The sequence below is a fragment of the Anolis carolinensis genome, chromosome 1 (assembly GCF_035594765.1).
Source record: "Anolis carolinensis isolate JA03-04 chromosome 1, rAnoCar3.1.pri, whole genome shotgun sequence".
Taxonomy (NCBI): domain Eukaryota; kingdom Metazoa; phylum Chordata; class Lepidosauria; order Squamata; family Dactyloidae; genus Anolis; species Anolis carolinensis.
Window position 1 is genome coordinate 132,342,068 of NC_085841.1, and position 19,774 is coordinate 132,361,841.

The window sequence follows — 19,774 nt, forward strand, 5'->3', positions numbered from 1 at the left end:
AATGCAGTGGACCCTTGTTATCTGTTGGACTTTGGTTCCAGGACTCCCTGCAGATACCAAAATCTGTGGATACTCTACTTCTTTTATATACAGTAGCATAATAAAATGCTATCTCTTATAAAAAAAATAGGAAGTGTTGGTGTTTTATTTTTAATCTCACACTCTGGATGATTGAATTTGTGGGTGCAGAGCATATAGATATACAGAGCTGACTGGAAAAGGTGGATGTAAAAGAGGAATATTTTTGACATACCTTGGTTGTGGCCAAAGTTGCCTGTGACAGAAGGTGGCAACAAAGTACAATTCCAGAACTGATGGAGAAACTGACTAAAAGTTTGAGAAGTCTTCAAAATGGAAACACTGACTTACAACAAGACTGAGAAGGAGATAGAGATTGAGAAAATGGTTTGGCTTGGTTTGCAAAACATTCCTTTTTTAAAAAACAATCCCACATAATATATAAGAATGAATGAAGAAATTCAAGATTGTGACAGCTTAGCAATGTTAGGTAAATATTGCTTAGCATATTAATAAAGGTAACAGAATGCCTTTAAAGTACTATTTCCTCAAATTTCTGCAAGATCCATTATATTGTATTGAAAAGTTTTGTGCGCATGCTAATTCAACTCCAAATATTGTTAATTTTTTTAAGCAGGTTATAATTTAAGTATGACTTAAGTAACATATAGATCCCATCTATACTGACCATTTAATGCAGTGGTTCTCAACCTGTGGGTCCCCAGGTGTTTTGGCCTACAACTCCCAGAAATCCCAGTTAGTTTACCAGCTGTTAGGATTTCTGAGAGTTGAAGGCCAAAACATCTTGGGACCTACAGGTTGAGAACCACTGATTTCATGCAATTTGAAGCTAGCTTCAAACTGCGGGGGGACAGACGACAAACTCCCACAAAAACACACGAGAGAAAGCTCTCTATGCAAATCATTGCATTGTAATGTGTCAACATCATATGAGCCTCCAACTGGTTCCAGGATTTCCTATATAATCATCTGCACAGAGAAACCACTTTCTTCAAAACTGGTTTGGAACTGACACAAGGGTCAGTGTAGATGGGGCCTAAGTTACTAAGTTAAATCATCCTTATGGTACTATTGACACCATATAGTCAAATTATACAAACAGTTGGTTTGTTTGTATAATTTCTTTTGTGAGACTTTTCAAGCTCTGTCCTCTCCTATTGTTCTTGTGCTGTTGATGTCTGGTTTTCATTTCCTGCTTCATTGGCCTTTAATAATAATAAAAGGGGATTAAGAATAAGGTATATACAAGAAAAACAGTCTTTCTGGCAGTTGCAGACCTTTTGTTAGTTTCAGGGAAACTGAATGAAGAGGCTTAATGTTTACCATCCGGTGCTGTTGAGTAAACTGTGGACATGGAGGGGTCACAGCTGCATCTCATATCCATCTATTTTTAGTTGTTTTTGTGTCCGTCCGTCCCCCACCCCCCAAAACTAGGCTCTGTAATCCCAAGTAGCAGAAATTTGACTTCTCAATGATATTACCTCTTTAAAACTGTACGGTTGGTCCTCCGTTCCCATGAAATCTGAATCCACCAATTCACTAACTTTCAAAATTTATTACATCATCACTTCTACCCCGCCCTTCTCACCCATCAGGGGACAAAAAGCAAACTTAGATTTTACTATTTTATATAAGGGACACCGTTTTCCTATGCCATTGTATATAGTAGGAATTGAGCATCCACAGATCTTGATATTATTGGGGGGCCTGGAACCAACCTTCAGTTGTTACCAAGATCCCACTGTACATTCCAAGATGGGGAAAAGCATAAAATGCCTATGTATAAGTTGTTTTGTCATGATGAATTTCCTTAATTCCACACTCATCAGAAACCAGTCCTAGACATACACACTTGGAAGTAAACAAAATAGTATTCATTACTTGTTACTCCCAGGTAACCATGTATAGGATTTCAGACTCATACTGTTTTAGTATTTCCCATGCTAAAAGAAATGTAATAACCTATTTTTAATAAAAGAAAAAAATGATATGGAGGATTTTGGAAAATGTTTTTTTTGTCTTTAAAACACATTGTAACAGCATGTGCCATCTTTATTGTGTGGCAGGCAATAAACTACAGTATGCAAGAACAGTAGCTCTTGTCAGCTGGCCAGTTTTGACACATATTATAGAAAGCTTTATTGCGTTTATTACTGTCTTTGTAGAATCAACAGGTTTTGCTATATTGAATTGAGCACAGATTCAAACTTTGATGCCATGTTTTTACCAGTAATATCTTATCAGTATATACTGTGAGACAGTAATTGAACTTCGGGTTGTTTTCCTTTAAAAACACCATTGTGCAGAAATTGCTGAATTATGCAAAGAATACTCAGACTGCTGCCCTTCTTCTCCTTGATTTCTGATTGGATGAATCAGATAGTGGGCTGTGCATGATTGATAGCTGCTTTCTACCTGAAATGCCCACATACTCGTATTTAAAGAACAGGAAATGATCTGATCAAGCAAAGTCATACCCTCCTGACCAGACAAGACATAGGCCACTTCCACACTAGACTTAAACCTAATCCCCTCTGAAGCAGGTTTAAGTCCCCACGGGCTTCCAAAGGAAGCGGGCATTCCTGGGGGTTGTCCCCATTCCATTGCGGTAACTACTGCGCTGGAATGGTGCCATCTCAAAAACCCCTCCCCCCAAAAAAGCCTTAAAATGAAATAACTTACTGGGTTGCTATGAGGCTGCTCCAGATGCGCCAGGAGAAGGGATGAGGAGCAATCTCACCCTATGCCTTCTAGTACAACATTTTTATATATCGGAGAAGCCTCATGGTAACCCAGTAAGTTTTTTATTTCATTTTAAAGTGTTTGGGGTGGGAGGTGGGAGGGGGTGGTTGCGCTCCTTGGTTCTCCAGGCTTTTGGAAGCCTGAAGAACCAAGGTGGGCTGTGGGGACTGGATCAGTCCCCACTGTACCAATACTTCATTAGATCTGGGCCTTTCAGGAAGGCCTGATTCTAATGGAGTATCAAAGTAATTTGAGACAAAGTAGGGTTTACCTGCTTTGTCCCTAATTACTTTGCTTTTGCTGGAGGTGTCGTTAGGATGCCTCTGGTAAAAGCGCAACAGATCCTGCATTTTGGACTCTGTCTGGAAGGGCCCAGAGAGAGAAAAGTCAGGGAGAATGCTCTGATGTTAGTTTCCAGTCTGTCCTTATCACACTTGAAACTGAAGCATGAAGGTCCTTCTGCTTTAGCTTCACAATACCTTGGTCTTCAAACTGCCCAAAGCCTCAGGAACCATAAAGCTTCAGGCCCCATCTACACTACCATATAATGCAGGTTAACTGCATTGAACTCCATTTTCTGAATATATACTGCCATATAATGCAGTTCAAGGCAATGAAACTGCATTATATGGCAGTGTAGACGAGGCCATTGAGACTGTTGTAAATGTGCAGCAGCTGAGCAATACAGAGGAAGTTGTTGGCAATTGGGAAGGGAAGCAAGCAAAAATAATGTTTCAATCAAACTGTGATATAAAACCTAACTTGGAGATGTTCTTGGAGATGTTCTGCCATAATGCAACATTCCCCAACTGAGAGCTGCTGTTATCAATGGGCTTGTGAAATTTCTATTCCATAACTAATGGAAGTGGGGAGGACCTTGTGCTATTTGTGATGCCCCATGGGCCTTGTAGTCCTGTTCCTAGTACTATCGTGGCAGATGAAGATGAAAACATGGTGTTTTCGCCGGTTCAACAAGAGCCGGAGTCCTTTCACCTGCCGGATGTTGATGTTTGTCCTCAAGAATTCAGTAAAACAGACCTTGGGCATTCCTCGCCTCCGTTTCCCAGGAGGGAATCTTACTCTAGAGACAGAGGAGTCAGAAAAGCAAATTGCAGGAGTTTACGGATCGCTGCCAAACAACAGGCTGATTAGGCCTGCTTCCCTTGGGAAATTCTAAGGAGTCTTGCATCTGGACAGAGTTGCGTTTCGCTTCTCGTTCTCTAGGGAAAGAGATTGTTGGCGGGAAAACGAGACCCAATATAGGTGTTTGGCGCGGGAGATTCTTTGCGGAGTCAACAGATCAGCATCGGGAGTGAGATCGTATGTGGACTTCGTAACCCCAGTTCCTTGCCTCCCAGATCAAGTATTCAAGATTTTGCATCGCTTTGCTTTTAACCACGGACCTTGTTCCAGGATTCACTGGTTACCTTGTACCTAGTCACGGACCTTGTTAAAGAACCAAGTTATATCCAGCCTTGTTCCAGCCTTGTTGTCAAGCTACCTTGGACTCTTAAGACTCTGACATTTCCCCACGCTATTGCTTGCCAATAGTGTGTGTTTCGGTATTGGATAAAGAACTTTGAACTCTAATATCATTTATTGGACTATACATTTTTGGACTATATTTGACCTCATTTGAAAGGTCTGCTTCTGAACTATATTCTTCACTTGTTTTTATTGCTTTTATATATTTCCTTAATAAAGATATTAGATAGAGACTGGCCTCCGTGTATGGTTCTTGGTGCCCAGCTGCCAGGGGTCTGACAGTTTGACTCCGCCACCCACAGCACCAAGCAACCTAAGGCCAATATGTCTGTCACACCAGGAGCCGGAGCGGGTGCCCCTGCTCCACCACCCAGTTACACCATTTCCCAGGACGAATTCAACCGGATCCGGGACAAACTCCGAGAGCAGGAGGCAGAAATACGGGGCTTGAAGGAACGCGGAGCCCGTCTCCCTGCCCTAGTGCTACCAACCAAGTTTTCCGGAGAAGCCTCCAAGGTTCATGTCTTCCGTCGCCAGTGCCAGGCGTACTTAGAAGCCCGCCACGCCGAGTTTGCCCAAGAAGATGTCAAGGTGGCGTGGATTTTCAGTCTCCTAGATGGGCCTGCGGCCACTTGGGCGACGGCGTTGTACGATGCGGGTTCCACGCACCTAAACACCGCACAGCAATTTCTGGCCCATCTTCGAAAAACCTGGGGGATCGAGGATGATGAGGAGGCGGCCGGCCACAAACTCCGACGCCTCTTCCAAGGGGACAGACCGTTGTCCCGGTACATAGCCGAGTTCCGGGTGTTGGCTCAAAACACCGGCTGGAACGATATAGCCCTCAGAGGACAGTTTCGCGAAGGCAGGAATGCAGGAAGATTTCCTCGAGATGCAGGAAGAAATCTCTAAGGTGGACCCCCCTGGGACTCTTGAAAGACTCATCGCCCAATGTTTACGGGCTGAAGTCCTGCTTGCCAACAAGAAGCAGTGGCTCCGAGGTCAGAGTGGAAGAGCCGGAGTAAAGCCCCCCACTTCTACCAGTGTTCAGCCTCGTCCAGTATGGAGACCCCCTCCGCCAGCCCCTACCCCCATGGGAAGCGAGGAGGAGCCGATGCAGTTGGGCAATGTGCACCCCAGGCTGGATGTTGCTGAAAAGGCGGCGGCCAACGCTTGAATCTATGCTGGTATGTGGGAATGGGGGCCACTTCGCCAGGGAGTGCCCAGCCAAGAAGAAGCCCCCCGACCGTCTGGCGGCGGCAGCTTCCGCGGAGGCGGAGGCTGCCGAGGCGGCTGGAACAAAGCCGACGGGGGAAGCCAACGACCGGGCGTAGAAGGGCTCGCCAACCCAGTCAAAAACTCCACTCAAGAGCCACTAACGGGGGTCCTATTTCTCCTGGTGCTCACACTGTGGTCAGTAAAAAAGGGACCCATCATGATCCATGCCATGATAGACTCAGGGGCAACAAACAATTTCATCGATAGAGACTATGCTAACTCTCTGGGACTACAATATCATGATTTCAAGAACGCCCGGGTGGTGCAAGCCATAGACGGCCGACCCCTGAAGACAGGTCCAGTAAGCCAATGGACCGAGCCCACCAGAATGTGGATAAGGGAACACATGGAAGAAATCTCCTTCTTCGTCACCGAGGTTCCTCATTTCCTCGTGATCTTGGGTATCCCGTGGCTGACACTCCATGACCCAAACATCTCCTGGTCCAACAGAGAACTGCAGTTCGCCTCAAGGTATTGCCAAAATCATTGTCTAGTAGCCAAGGTCTGCCATGCCACAGATGCAGAACCCATCATCACCCTGCCCAAGAAATATTCGGACTTTTGGGATGTCTTCAATGAAAAAGAAGCCGAGAAACTACCCCCACATAGACCCTATGACTGTGCCATTGACCTGGTGGAGGGGGCCCCAATTCCGCGAGGACACCTCTACTCCCTGACTGAACCAGAGCAGGAAGCTCTCCGGGAGTTTATAGAGTCAAACCTCCGCAAGGGGTTCATCAGACCCTCTCAATCCCCAGCCGCTTCCCCAGTGATGTTTGTGAAAAAGAAGTCAGGGGACCTACGCTTGGTTGTGGACTATCGGGCACTGAACAACATCACGAAGCGGAACCGCTACCCATTGCCACTGATCTCGGACCTATTGGACCGACTCCAAGGGGCCAAGGTTTACACCAAACTGGATCTTCGCGGGGCTTACAATCTGGTTCGCATAAGAGAGGGGGACGAATGGAAAACCGCCTTGCAGACCAAATTCGGATTATACGAGTCCCTAGTCATGAATTTCGGATTATCTGGAGCCCCCGCAACGTTCCAGCATTTTGTCAACGATATCTTCCAAGACTATCTAGATCAGTTCTTGATCATATACTTGGACGACTTTTTGGTGTTCTCAAAATCAGAGACGGAACACGACCAGCACGTCAGAATGGTGCTACAACGATTGCGGGATCATGGACTATATGCCAAGTTAGAGAAATGCGCCTTTGATTTACAAGAGGTAGACTTCCTGGGATACCACGTCTCGCCACTAGGACTATCCATGGACCCGGCAAAGGTTTCGGCCGTATTGGAATGGCGGGCGCCAACTAACAAAAAGGAAGTACAGCGCTTCTTGGGGTTTGCAAACTATTACCGCAAATTCATCCCAGACTTCGCTCGCTGGTCTGACCCAATCACCATCTGCATCCGAGGGAAACAACCTTTCCGTTGGACAGAACAAGCCGAAAAAGGGTTCCACCAGCTAAAGCAATTATTCACGACCCAGCCAATTCTACAGCACCCTGATCCTAAAACCCCTTTTGTTGTGCAGGCTGATGCCTCTGATGTGGCAATAGGGGCTGTGCTGATGCAACCAGTGGGAGAACATCTCCATCCTTGTGCCTATTACTCACGACAACTAACGGCCCCAGAGAGGAACTATACCATTTGGGGAAAGGAACTCTTGGCCATAAAGGCAGCCTTTGAAAATTGGAGACATTGGTTAGAAGGGGCCAAATTCCCAATTGAAGTTCATACTGACCATCGGAATTTGGAGCATCTAAGAACCGCACGAAAGCTAAACCAAAGGCAACAACGCTGGGCTTTGTTCTTTGAACGTTTTGACTTCCGGATCCATTATGTGACTCCGGCTCAGACCAAGCAAGCAGATGCCCTGTCACGGAAACCAGAGTATGCAGCAGGGCGCAGAGACACCTCAGAATCTCGATTGCTGCAACCCGAGAACTTTGCCATGCTCACAGTGGGAAACACCAAATCCACTTCAATTGAGCCAGCTCCTCCTAACCCAGAATCCCCTTTCACTCAAGAGATTAGGGCCAGTCAACAGACAGATGCCTGGGCTCAAGAACAGATTCGCCAAGGACTACGTTTCCCTTTCTCACTCAAGAACGATCTATTATGCTACAGGAATCATGTTTACATCCCTCCAGGCCCCGGCAGAGAAAAGGCACTTCGTTTGTGCCATGACAGCAAGCCTGCCGGACATTTTGGACTATTCAAAACCATACACTTAATTCTGCGAGACTTCTGGTGGCCCAAGATTCGCAAAGATGTGGAGAATTATGTTAACACCTGCCCTGTATGCCAGCGCTCCAAGACGCGAAGGGAGAAGCCGTCAGGGCTACTACATCCCCTTCCCACTCCTTCTCGCCCATGGGAGATAATTTCTGCGGATTTTATCACTGATCTACCACCCTCCCTTGGATTCACCACGATTCTAGTAGTGGTAGACCTTTTCACCAAGTTGGCCCATTTCATTCCCTGCGATGGCCTTCCCACGGCCAAAGAGACTGCAGATTTATTCCTTCAGCATGTATTCCGACTACATGGATTGCCCAAGAATTTGGTCACTGACCGTGGATCCCAATTCACCTCTCGTTTTTGGAAAGCCCTGCAAAAACTATTGGGCATAGACTCCCGTTTATCCTCAGCTCATCATCCCCAAACAGATGGACAAACCGAGCGCACCAATGCCACTTTGGAACAATATCTTCGCTGTTATGTAAACTACCAACAGGACAATTGGGCTTCCCTATTACCTCTGTCAGAGTTTGCTTACAACAATGGTGTCCAGAATTCAACTAAAGAAACCCCATTTTTTGCGAATTATGTTTTTCATCCTCGTTTCTTTCCTCCCATCATGGAGACCTCAGAAGTCCCTGCGGCAGAAGATTGGCTACAGGAACTCACAGCGGTGCAAGAACTCTTGCACCAGCAACTTGATCAAGCCAAGGAGGACTACAAACGCCACGCTGACAGCCATCGCCAGCTGGGCCCCGAGATCAAGGTAGGAGATCGGGTTCTGTTGTCCACTCGCTTTTTGCCCTCCCACCGTCCCTGCCGGAAGTTAGATGCCCGTTTCATTGGTCCCTACCCAGTGGTGGCGCAACTTAACCCCGTGACTTTCAAACTCCAACTTCCGCGCTCCATGTGCATTCATCCGGTGTTCCACCGTTCCTTGCTCCTTCCGGCGGATGGTGTACGCCCCGACGCGAGCCGGCCGCCCCCCACCCCAGTTTTAGTGGACGGAGAGGAGGAATTCGAGGTTCAGGACATTTTGGATTCTCGCTTCCATCGCCGCCGCCTTCAGTATCTCATTGATTGGGTGGGTTTTGGCCCAGAAGAACGCTCCTGGGAAGACGCTTCCACAGTCCACGCCCCTGATTTGGTCCGCCGCTTCCATCAGGCCTACCCTACCAAGCCGCGGCCCCGCGACTCTCGGGGACGGGCCCTGAATGAGGGGGGCCTTGGGAGAGGGGATAGTGTGATGTCTCATGGGCCTTGTAGTCCTGCTCCTAGTACTATCGTGGCAGATGAAGATGAAAACATGGTGTTTTCGCCGGTTCAACAAGAGCCGGAGTCCTTTCACCTGCCGGATGTTGATGTTTGTCCTCAAGAATTCAGTAAAACAGACCTTGGGCATTCCTCGCCTCCGTTTCCCAGGAGGGAATCTTACTCTAGAGACAGAGGAGTCAGAGAAGCAAATTGCAGGAGTTTACGGATCGCTGCCAAACAACAGGCTGATTAGGCCTGCTTCCCTTGGGAAATTCTAAGGAGTCTTGCATCTGGACAGAGTTGGGTTTCGCTTCTCGTTCTCTAGGGAAAGAGATTGTTGGGAAAACGAGACCCAATATAGGTGTTTGGCGCGGGAGATTCTTTGCGGAGTCAACAGATCAGCTTCAGGAGTGAGATCGTGTGTGGACTTCGTAACCCCAGTTCCTTGCCTCCCGGATCAAGTATTCAAGATTTTACATCGCTTTGCTTTTAACCACGGACCTTGTTCCAGGATTCAGTGGTTACCTTGTACCTAGTCACGGACCTTGTTAAAGAACCAAGTTATATCCAGCCTTGTTCCAGCCTTGTTGTCAAGCTACCTTGGACTCTTAAGACTCTGACATTTCCCCACGCTATTGCTTGCCAATAGTGTGTGTTTCGGTATTGGATAAAGAACTTTGAACTCTAATATCATTTATTGGACTATACATTTTTGGACTATATTTGACCTCATTTGAAAGGTCTGCTTCTGAACTATATTCTTCACTTGTTTTTATTGCTTTTATATATTTCCTTAATAAAGATATTAGATAGAGACTGGCCTCCGTGTATGGTTCTTGGTGCCCAGCTGCCAGGGGTCTGACACTATTAGTTGTAGCTATTTTCAGGAAAGCTGTTGTTAAGGCTAGAAAATAATAACTTATCATGCAGCTTTGGAAAGGAATGATATGACTTCTATAAACACATTGATCAAAAGGTTTGTGATTAATCAGAAACTCTTGAATATTTGTGTAGGTGATATCTGTAAAAGGAACTAATTAGAGATACAAAATCCAAATGTATTAATACCAACTACCACAAACCTGATGAAAATGTCTGTTTCCTCACAAACTCCCAAATGTCTTCTATATTGTTTGTGGCACCGAGAACCTGCAAAGCTTAATTTCTACACCGGTTCTGAAGGTGATGATTCATCTAACTTCTGATGCATCTTTGAAGTTTCTGGGAGAGATTTGCATGTTTCCAGGCCAAGGTTGTTTTATTTGAAGGCATTTGAGCAATAGGAAAGGATAGTAACCACCTCTGTTATAATTATGATGTTTTTAAGCAGTTTGAGTACTTCAATAATATTTCGACTGTCCAAATTAAGATAAAATTGTGTCAAAGTTTTAAAAGCATTTTTCAATTTTTTAAAAAAATTCTATAACTATAAGTTTTTAAAATGAGCACAATTTTCTCCATCAATATTTTAGGAGAACAGAATTTAAATTTCTCAGATATATGTGTCATTTGGAGGCTAGTCTAAAGCCAGCATTTTCCTAAGGTCTGTCAGAGAAATTGTTGCAAAGACACTGGACTATAGAGATCAAAAAGAGTTAATTTTGGAAATGCTTGACTGGTTTCTGACAGAAGAAAACTTCATTTCTTTCTTTTTCTTTGTAGCAAGATTTCTTTCTGATACTGTTTTTCCAAAATAAGTTGTGAACCGTGCAACTGTAAGGTTGACTATCGGTGAAAAGATCACTTTTGCGTTGCCCCCCCCCCCCCCCCGAACAGGACAAAAGCAGGAACAAAAGAAAAGATAATATATACCAATCTCTCAAGCTTAGCATATGCGAAAAGATAAGTTTGCCCTCTAGGCAGTTTTTAATGGAAGAACAAAGAGTGTCCAAAGAAAACATAAGCTCCCTGATTTACTTGGTTCCAAGATTTTGAAGATATCATTATATGGAAAGTATGCTGGTGCATTCCAGCTGTCATTGCCAAAAGCTATATATGTTTCCCCACATTTTGTGTTGTTATTAAGCTCATGGTTGTATTTAAAGGTGGATTAATTTGAAGTACCCAAGACTGTATATCTGTGTAGTTTCTAATATTTTGTGCAATTACTGTATATTATTTTGTACAAAAAGTCATAATGTGGAAAATTCTAATTAAAACGTAAAATAAATCACACTAAAGACATACTTATAAAAATGTAATCAGCACCCAAGATCACACTTATTTCAGTGAAGAAATCAAGTGAAAATCCAATAGCCTCTATAAAAGGGGCATCTTTACCCACTGGCAGAAGGACGGAAAAGATTAAATAATCTTAGTCTTCCTTAACTGTCATTTCCCCACTAAATGTGCCTTAAAAGGAACAGATGTTAAAACCCCGTAACTGTTCATTTATTGTTATATTCCTTCAAGTCAACTCAGATTTATGGTGATCCTATCCTAAGGTTTTATTGGCAACATTTCTTCTGAGGAGATTTGCCACACCCCTCCTTTTAAGCTGAAAGGGTGTGAATTGTTACTGTAGAGAAGTTGTGGGTTAAACAGAGATTATTGATATGATTTTATTTATTTGTTTGTTAAAAGAAAAAAAAGGATTATATATTAGCAAGGAAAAGCCTAGCATGGAAACTAGCTGGAAGCAGCATTTGGTAGGTTGCCATGGTAACACAGCTTCCCTTGGGAGAAAAGGGGCGTGGCTAAGATGACAGTTGGAGCATATTCCCTTTTAAAAGTTGAGTTGCTGTGAGGGTTTTAAGTGGTGTGGCTGTTAGGGGGTTTGAGAAGAAGAGTTGCGGTTAGGTTTTGGAAAGATTAGGAGCTGTGGAAATCAGCTAAGGACGGCAGCTTATGGTCACTCAGGGGAAAGGCTGGGAATATAAGCTGATCGGGGGAGTTTAGTATACTGTGTTGAAGAGAAGTTATTTAAGAAATATCCATTCAAGAAAGACTACATTGTAACTTAAGATCCGGAACGTTTACTGATTGAAACCATACGCTTATGTACCAAAAATAAACTTGAATTTTGTTATTGTTCATAAAGATAAGTCTCCTTGCCTCTCTGTAAGCCTGTTACCTCACGTTGGTGGCAGTTAACGTACCTATCTATATAAGTTACCGTACTTTTCTATATAAGTTACCATCTTTACTCATTTAAACCCAATCAGTTCCGTTATCCTTCCTTATCCACTAAATCATCCCTGTCATACATTCACACATCCTCCATCCCTCCCTCTCACACGCGCACACATCTCCTGAATTGGAGGCAGCAGTGGGATTTAAGAAAAAGATTTCCCCTGCCTGAGTTGAGTACCACAAATTGGGCTCTCTTCAATTGGTGGCAGCGGTAGGATAGAAAAGGATTCCATCCCTGTCACCTCAGTCCTCTTCAGTTACCATCCTGCTAGGAGGCTTCTCTCATGTCCCTGCAAGCTAGAGCTGACAGAAAGGAGCTCACCCTATCTCACAGATTCAAAACAGCAACCTTCCAGTCAGCAACCCAACCTCCAGGTCATCAGTCCAGCCAGCACAAGGGTTCCATTGCGCCACTGCGGCTCTGGAAAAGTGTGGTAATATGCAAGGATGCAGGCACCACTTCTGTAACATAAAATGTTTCATTGGGTTCAGTCCTGATTATTTTTGAACTATATTATATAAACTTGATGAGACGCATGACTTTTTTTGGGGAGAAATCATATGTGAAAAATTGTAATTACTTGTCTATGTGTGGTGTTCCGACAAAAGGTTAATAGTCTGTCTTCTTTCCGGTTAGTGTTATCATTCTCAACTATTTTAGTTATATAAAATGGAAGTGGAAGCGCATTTATATCAATTTTTAGCAAGTAGCCTTGCAAATTCACAGTGTTCTCACTAGGCACTTAGAATTTACCAAAGGGTAGTAGGATTTGATGCTGGAAATGCTACTTTAGTAGCAGTATGCAAAAAGCATGATTCAGCTTGCTGTTGTTTTAAGACATTTAAAAGTATTAAGTTTTAATGCATTTCTGAAATATATGTAGATCAAGATCAGCTAGACTTTTCTTATGTCCTTATGCAGAGTGACAGTTGTCAAAATATATTCATTCTTTCACCTAGGATAGCTAGCTTTCAGTTTAATTGTGTTTTTGTTCCTTACCTAAAGACAATATTTTCAGTTGTTTACAATTTTCTGTGTTTTAATATTACATTTGTGGGCACAAAGGCTAATACCAAGGTTTTGTTTTACAGTTGTTAAAATACTTGTTTAAAATAGTAATTTTTATAAGGCTGTTTTTTTTTTTCCTTTTTAACAGGGACCTGCGATTTAACAGAATCAAGGAAATTCAACCTGGTGCATTCAGACGGCTTAAAAATCTGAATACATTGTAAGTTTTAATCTTGATAGAATTTGCTTTCTTTTTTGTAAAACCAGACCCCTTCCACACAGCTGAATAAAATCCCACATTTTCTGCTTTGAACTGGAAAATATAGTAGTGCGGACTGAGGTAACCCAGTTCAAAGCAGAAAATGTGGGATTTTCTGTCTTGATATTCTGAGTTACATAGCTTTGTGAAAGGGTCCCAGTTTAACTATATATGGTATTATTGCTATCTTCACTTAATAAAATTAACCTCTTCAAAGCTGCTGTGATTTTTATGTGTTTATTAATTTATTTACTTTATTTCTATAGCACAAAGAAAAGTATTTTACTCCAGCTGCATGAATCAGTCAAAATATCACATTATTTTAAATGCATATTTTAGTAGGCAAAACACATCAGTGGAGGCCAAATTGAATGGCATTACTTAGCGGTTGAAGTGAACTATAGCCTCAAAAGTTATGCCTTTATTAGCAGTATCCAAAATATTAGGAAAGGTAAAAAGGTACACATTGCTTGATCTATCTGTTTTGTTTATAAGCCAAGTTTTTACATTTATCCCATGACTTCAAAGGTTTTCTGAGTGCGATATACTGGAAATGTTTTCCCTTTCCCTTCTCTCTTCTTCCTCTGCATTTTCAAAATAAAATAAAATTAAGATTACACTTGTATGAAATCATTTTAAGCATGTTTTGGTTTTGTTGTTTGATGTAGTGAAACAGTGCAATTTTTCTTGTAAACACACTGGAAAATAAGCATATAACTGTTTTCACTTATTTTCCAGACTTCTAAACAACAATCACATTAAAAGAATACCAACTGGAGCATTTGAGGACCTTGAGAATCTAAGATATCTGTAAGTTGAAACATTTTTAAAGAGGGGTAGAGATATGAGGTATGTGCTGTTCTGTGGAAATGCTTGTTTTTTTGTTTTTTTAAAAAAACTAAATACATGGGGTTATAGCATTTTGATCACTTTTATAATGCCCACTTTAGTTTATCCAGGATTGAACATAAATGTAACTTGCAGTATTTAAAATAGTAATAACTTGATATGGACTTCTCATTGTGTTTTAAACATAGAATAGTAAAGCACACTATGAGAAGAATAAAAAAATATTGAACATGCTTGGGAATCAAAAGAACGGGATATTTTTTAATTAATTTTTTGGAAGAGTTATTTTTGTTAACATATCATTAATAAATGTTTCCTAAACCTCAGGAAAATAGAGGGCCAATTACAGTTTAGGATGAAAGTTGAAAAAGTGCAACTATTTGGGGATGGGGTTAGTGGAAATGGGGTACCTCCGCTGCAGTTCCCAGAAGGGCTACCAGCCATGGTCCCATTAGACAAGAAGAGGAGATGCAGGCCTGGCACACTGCCACCACTTTATTTACCACTTTATTTACCCTGTAGATCTTGTATCCTTTTCCTCATCTGGCATGCCACTTTTATCTGTTTCACCTGGGCAAAGGGGAGAAAGTGGAGGAAACAGGGAGATGTAGCACACAGGAACAAGAGGCATGGCAGACCCTGCACATGCCACAATGTCACTTTCCCTGAAGATCCTGGCTCATTTTACTTTTCCTGTATGCTGCATGTTTCTGTTTCCCCTGGTTCTTCCCTTCTGTTGCCTGGGTGAATCAGACGCACAGCATAGAAGAAGAGTAAAAGAAGCTAGGATTTGCAAGGTAAGTGGGGTCTACTCCTCCTCCTCGTCCTATGTGTTTTATTGTCTAGTGTTTGGGCAGACCCAGCCAATGTGAATTCTAAAAGATTCTCATTCAGTATGGCATGATAAGCTAATACTTCACGTTCCAGTATATATTTGCCTTGATCAACTTCTGACTTTGCAAGAATTAGCTTTTCATCGGCATTCTTTTTCTTCAAGGGAGGATCAGGTGCAGACTATTCTGTTAGAGGCTCTTTGCCCATATTTGGTGCCTCTATCTTTCTTTTTCAGATTCCATATGAAAGTGAGATTAGAAATTGGTCTTTCTATATATGTCAGAATGACATAGCAGCTGAACTTCCCACGCACTCTTCCAGATGGCTTAATACAAAAACACAAACTTGCTCTCTCTTCGTAGATCTAATGAGTCCAGTAACAAAAAATATATGACTGGGTATGCTGGTCAATTACCACCAGATCATTTAGTATTGTCAGAGTGACTTATGCCAAAAATTCAATAGGTGCCATTGTAAAATAAATGGTAAATTATACATTAGAAGAGCAATGAGAAAGCTTTGGCTTATTACTCATTAATGAACTACACAATTTTACATTGGCTCAGAAAGGCTGACAGCTTATACTGTGATGGGCAGGACTGGCAAAAGTTTCATAAGCAATGCAAAGAAAGTAGAATGTGTCCATTACAGAAGCCAAGAAGGAGAGGGAAAGTATGGAAGAAAATGAGGATAGCAAATACAGTTTTGATGTTCTGTCCACTGGTCAACTGTACGTTGTGGGTTGTTGACTAAAAGCTAGGGGTTGACTAGGATATGGAGGCTCAGATAGTGTTTCCAGAGAAGTAAAAGTTGAGGATGAAAGCCAGTCAGGGTTCACGAAATTCCAGAAGGTGATCTATTTCTGTCGCTGGTGGTTGAGATCTCTGTCGCTATTCAAAAGATCTAGAGAGAGAAAATAGTAATGGCAAATTCTGAAGAGGAAGAAGAACAATTGAATAAAAGAGTGGATTTGGAATTGAGAAGCAAAGGGAAGCAATAACAGAGAAACTTGTATTTCATTCCTAAACACCCAGTATTATTTGATCAAGAACAACTTTAGTTGAAAGATACTACTCTTGCCACTTCTTTTCACATGCTGCTCAACTGGTTCCATTTTCTTTGGGCCAGTGGATATGGTTTGTATAACCTATTTGTAAAGCTGAATCAATACTGAGTACCTTCGTATGTTAAGATTACAATTAAGATGAAATATATAGCTGTTTCAGAGTTATGTAAATGCTAAAGTGGAAATGAAATATCTCTGCGCATACTAGGAAATAATTCTAAAGGTTTATTATTATGATTTTGTCCAATATTTGTTACATACCTTTATATGTATGAGACATTCATTATTTACAAAATGGTCACTGTATCTGACCTTTCGGAAAAACGTTTGTGCCATCCTTTCCTTCTTTGTTTTGTTTGACATCCACTTTGAGCAAGTCACTGATAGGACGGACAGAAGATTAATATGTTTTTGTGGACCTTTTTTCAGAAGGTGAATCCCCCAAAATAGGTTATTTACTATATCTACCCAGCCACTGTAGATGGCAGTCTTGTACTCCCACTTAAACATAGGATTAAGATAGTAGCAACTGTGACAGGTCTTTTCATTTAATTGAGTGCTTTAAATCTATATATATAAAAGAGTGATGGCATCACAGCAACCCACAAAACAACAAAACTACAGGCCCCCCAACCTCGAAATTTGATAACACAACCCATCATCCACGCCTATAGGTTGATACAACAAAAAGAAAAGAAAAATAAAGTCCTAATTAGAGAGAGAGGAATAATTGCTTTTATCCAATTGCTGCCAGTTAGAAGACTAAGCTCCTCCAACTTGGTCTCCTAGCAACCCAATAAAAAATAATAAAAAACACCAAAAACTAATACAATAAAATACTATAATAACAGAAAATAACTAAAAATAATACAAGAAAATAATAAAATATAATAAATAAAATATAACTTACAATACAATTAATAAAAAATTGCAAATAACGTCAAATAAAAATTACACAACAATTTTTAACCAATACCACCACCACTTTGCCACAGCAACGCGTGGCCGGGCACAGCTAGTATTAGATAATTAATTTGGGTGAGGGGAGTTCTGCAATCTCTACTTTTTAAAATGAAAAGAAGTTGACTTTGATAACTGAAGATAAAATATTTGCAGATGTATGTGCAAAGTAAACAAAACAAAAAAGAATGTCCCTCCCTCTTTTTTTAAAAAAGTCTATAAAGCAAGTCATGAGAAACAAAAAAAGCTCGTATTTCAGGAAACCATATTTTAGTGTTCTAGTATCCCTTTTTTGTTCAATCCTTGTTTAGCTATATCACCAACCAAGAACTCCCATGTTTAAATGTGTATGTTCGTTCTTGTTATTTAAAACAAAAATAAATTGAATTAATACACCTCTTTTTATTGCTTTTGTCATACGTTGGCTTTAGAGTTTTGAGTCTTTCAACTGCTAATGTTTATTGTCATGTACTTATGTACTTTATGTTTAGCAAGATCTTTGTTCACAACCTTATGATGGATCCTACATCAGGTCTGTGTACAATTCCGTTCATTAACAAATGGTTAAACACTCCTCCAATAACACCTTGTTGCGTATCGTCTTTAACCTTTCAAAGCCACACTGTCTCAATCTCTGGGCTTTGATGCAGTAATACAGTATTTAGGTTAGGCATTCATTTGTATATCATTTTTATCTGGTAACATTTTAGAAATAGAAGAGCAACAAGCCATTGTTTCAGCTAAAATACATTCTGCATATTGAATAGTAGATTAACTGTCTTTGCAATGGATTGTCATAATGAATAATTCCAATATTATGAGTAGTTATCTCTACCATAGTCCTCTAATTCTTTCTATGTTTGTGGTCTGCAAGGACAGACAAAGCAACACTAAATAAAAAATAAGCCATTTTGATACATCATTTTAAATCTTTCACGGTTTATGTTTGGATTCTTGAGGCCTCAGCACAAATTCTCATCACAAATGCTTTTTGGGTTGTGTATACATGTCTTGTTTTGTTGCTTTGTAATGTGTATTTTGGAAGACTGTCCTCATGTGTCACCTTAATTCTTTCCCACATTAATGTAGCTCTTGTTTGTGTATACTAATATTACTGATTGTTTCTTGTTTCAGCTATTTGTACAAGAATGAAATCCAGTCAATTGACAGGCAAGCATTTAAAGGACTTGCCTCTCTAGAACAACTGTAAGTGCCTTTTCTCTTCTGTGCTGTCATCTGCTTGGTTGCCTCAGAGGAAAAGTGCACGTTTTGTTCAATATTTCTTGCTTGCATGCCTTGCATGTCTGCACAGAATGAGTCTTTTGTCCAATGTGGTTGCAGTCACTGGCACCTAGGAAATGTGTTTGTCAGAGTTATTCCTTCTGCTTACCTTCTCTTCCACACATATTTGTGGTTTATAGCCCAAGACTATCAATCCACTTTACTTTCAAGAGAAAGCACAATTTTGAGTGACCAACATTAAATATAGTGCTGTATCCAAGACTGGATATCTGCTAATGAAGTTGCAGAATTCAGTGCAAGTGTGGGTGCATCTCCTGTTTCCACTCATAAATTATTCCGGAACTGATTTTGAGGAGAAGAGGAAGAGAAGAAGTTCCAAAAGTTTGCCAACACCATGTAGGAGAAAGACTATAGTTTCTTACACGAGATTTTGTTTAGTTGTTTGACCATCATGCAATTTGATCTCCACAAAGTGGCCAAGAAAAATCAACACTCTGATGTTGATTTCTGTATTTTTAGAAGTAAAATATTGAAAATAATCATAATTGTGATTTTGCTTTGTTCTGTAGAGAAAAATGGTTTGTAATATTCAGATGGTTGAACTCTTTGTAGAATTCATGTATGTAAAGATTGCCATTTAGTTCTATGAAACATTTAAGCCCAAATAAGTAGTCCCCACTAGAGCAGACCCATTAAATCACTTTCATTTACACAAGTGTTGCTTTGCCATAAAGCAGTTAATTTTATGGGAGTATTTTGGGTTCAACAGCTAGTTGGATTTATATGACTGCACAGTTTGGTAAAGAAAAGAAGCAATTCATCTGGTCTGTAAAATCACTTCCCAAGACAGACACAGGAAGTATGAACAATGAACAACTAATGCAGACCAGGTTTTGGAGTGCAAGACAAGGGTATATGGGTTTTTAAAAATTAATATACTGCTTAATAACCAGATGTTGTATTTATTGGAGTAAGCTATGGCTTTTGACTCAGAAATGTCCAGCACAGCTGAAATTTGATTGTGGCAATGTTTGGCAACTCTTTTATAGCTGCGAACAAAACCTCACATTCAAGGGGGAGGTGAGAGCTAGCCCGTTGAAACCTATAGGAGTCTACCATCTAAGGGTCTGCTGTACTATCCTTAAAGCCTGAGGAGGAGCAGAAATGTCTTCTGGGAGTCCAAAAGGTGTACATACACTTCCAAATCACAGTGCAAAGTAAATTAGGCTGAACCAGTTTAGCCCCACACTAAGCAAAGTTGAACAAAGTTGCCAAAACTCTCAAGCAGCCCTGCACTTTGTACAGAGTGTGAACAGCATAACCAGCTCCAAAGTGACAAAGCCAAACACTGTTATCCCCCTTTCTC

At 41.3% G+C, this 19,774-nt stretch overlaps 1 protein-coding gene across 2 annotated transcripts in view; it reads left to right on the forward strand.

The window, feature by feature from the left end:
• The window catches only part of pxdn (peroxidasin), a 96,106-nt gene that overhangs the window by 26,668 nt on the left and 49,664 nt on the right, over window positions 1-19,774 (forward strand). The window contains exons 2-4 of one of the 2 annotated variants that reach the window (XM_008118527.3): window positions 13,347-13,418; window positions 14,196-14,267; window positions 18,301-18,372. In XM_008118527.3, coding sequence (XP_008116734.2) covers window positions 13,347-13,418; window positions 14,196-14,267; window positions 18,301-18,372 — 216 coding nt within the window. The remainder of the gene's footprint in view (window positions 1-13,346; window positions 13,419-14,195; window positions 14,268-18,300; window positions 18,373-19,774) is intronic. The other variant, XM_008118531.3, reaches the window with a different exon arrangement.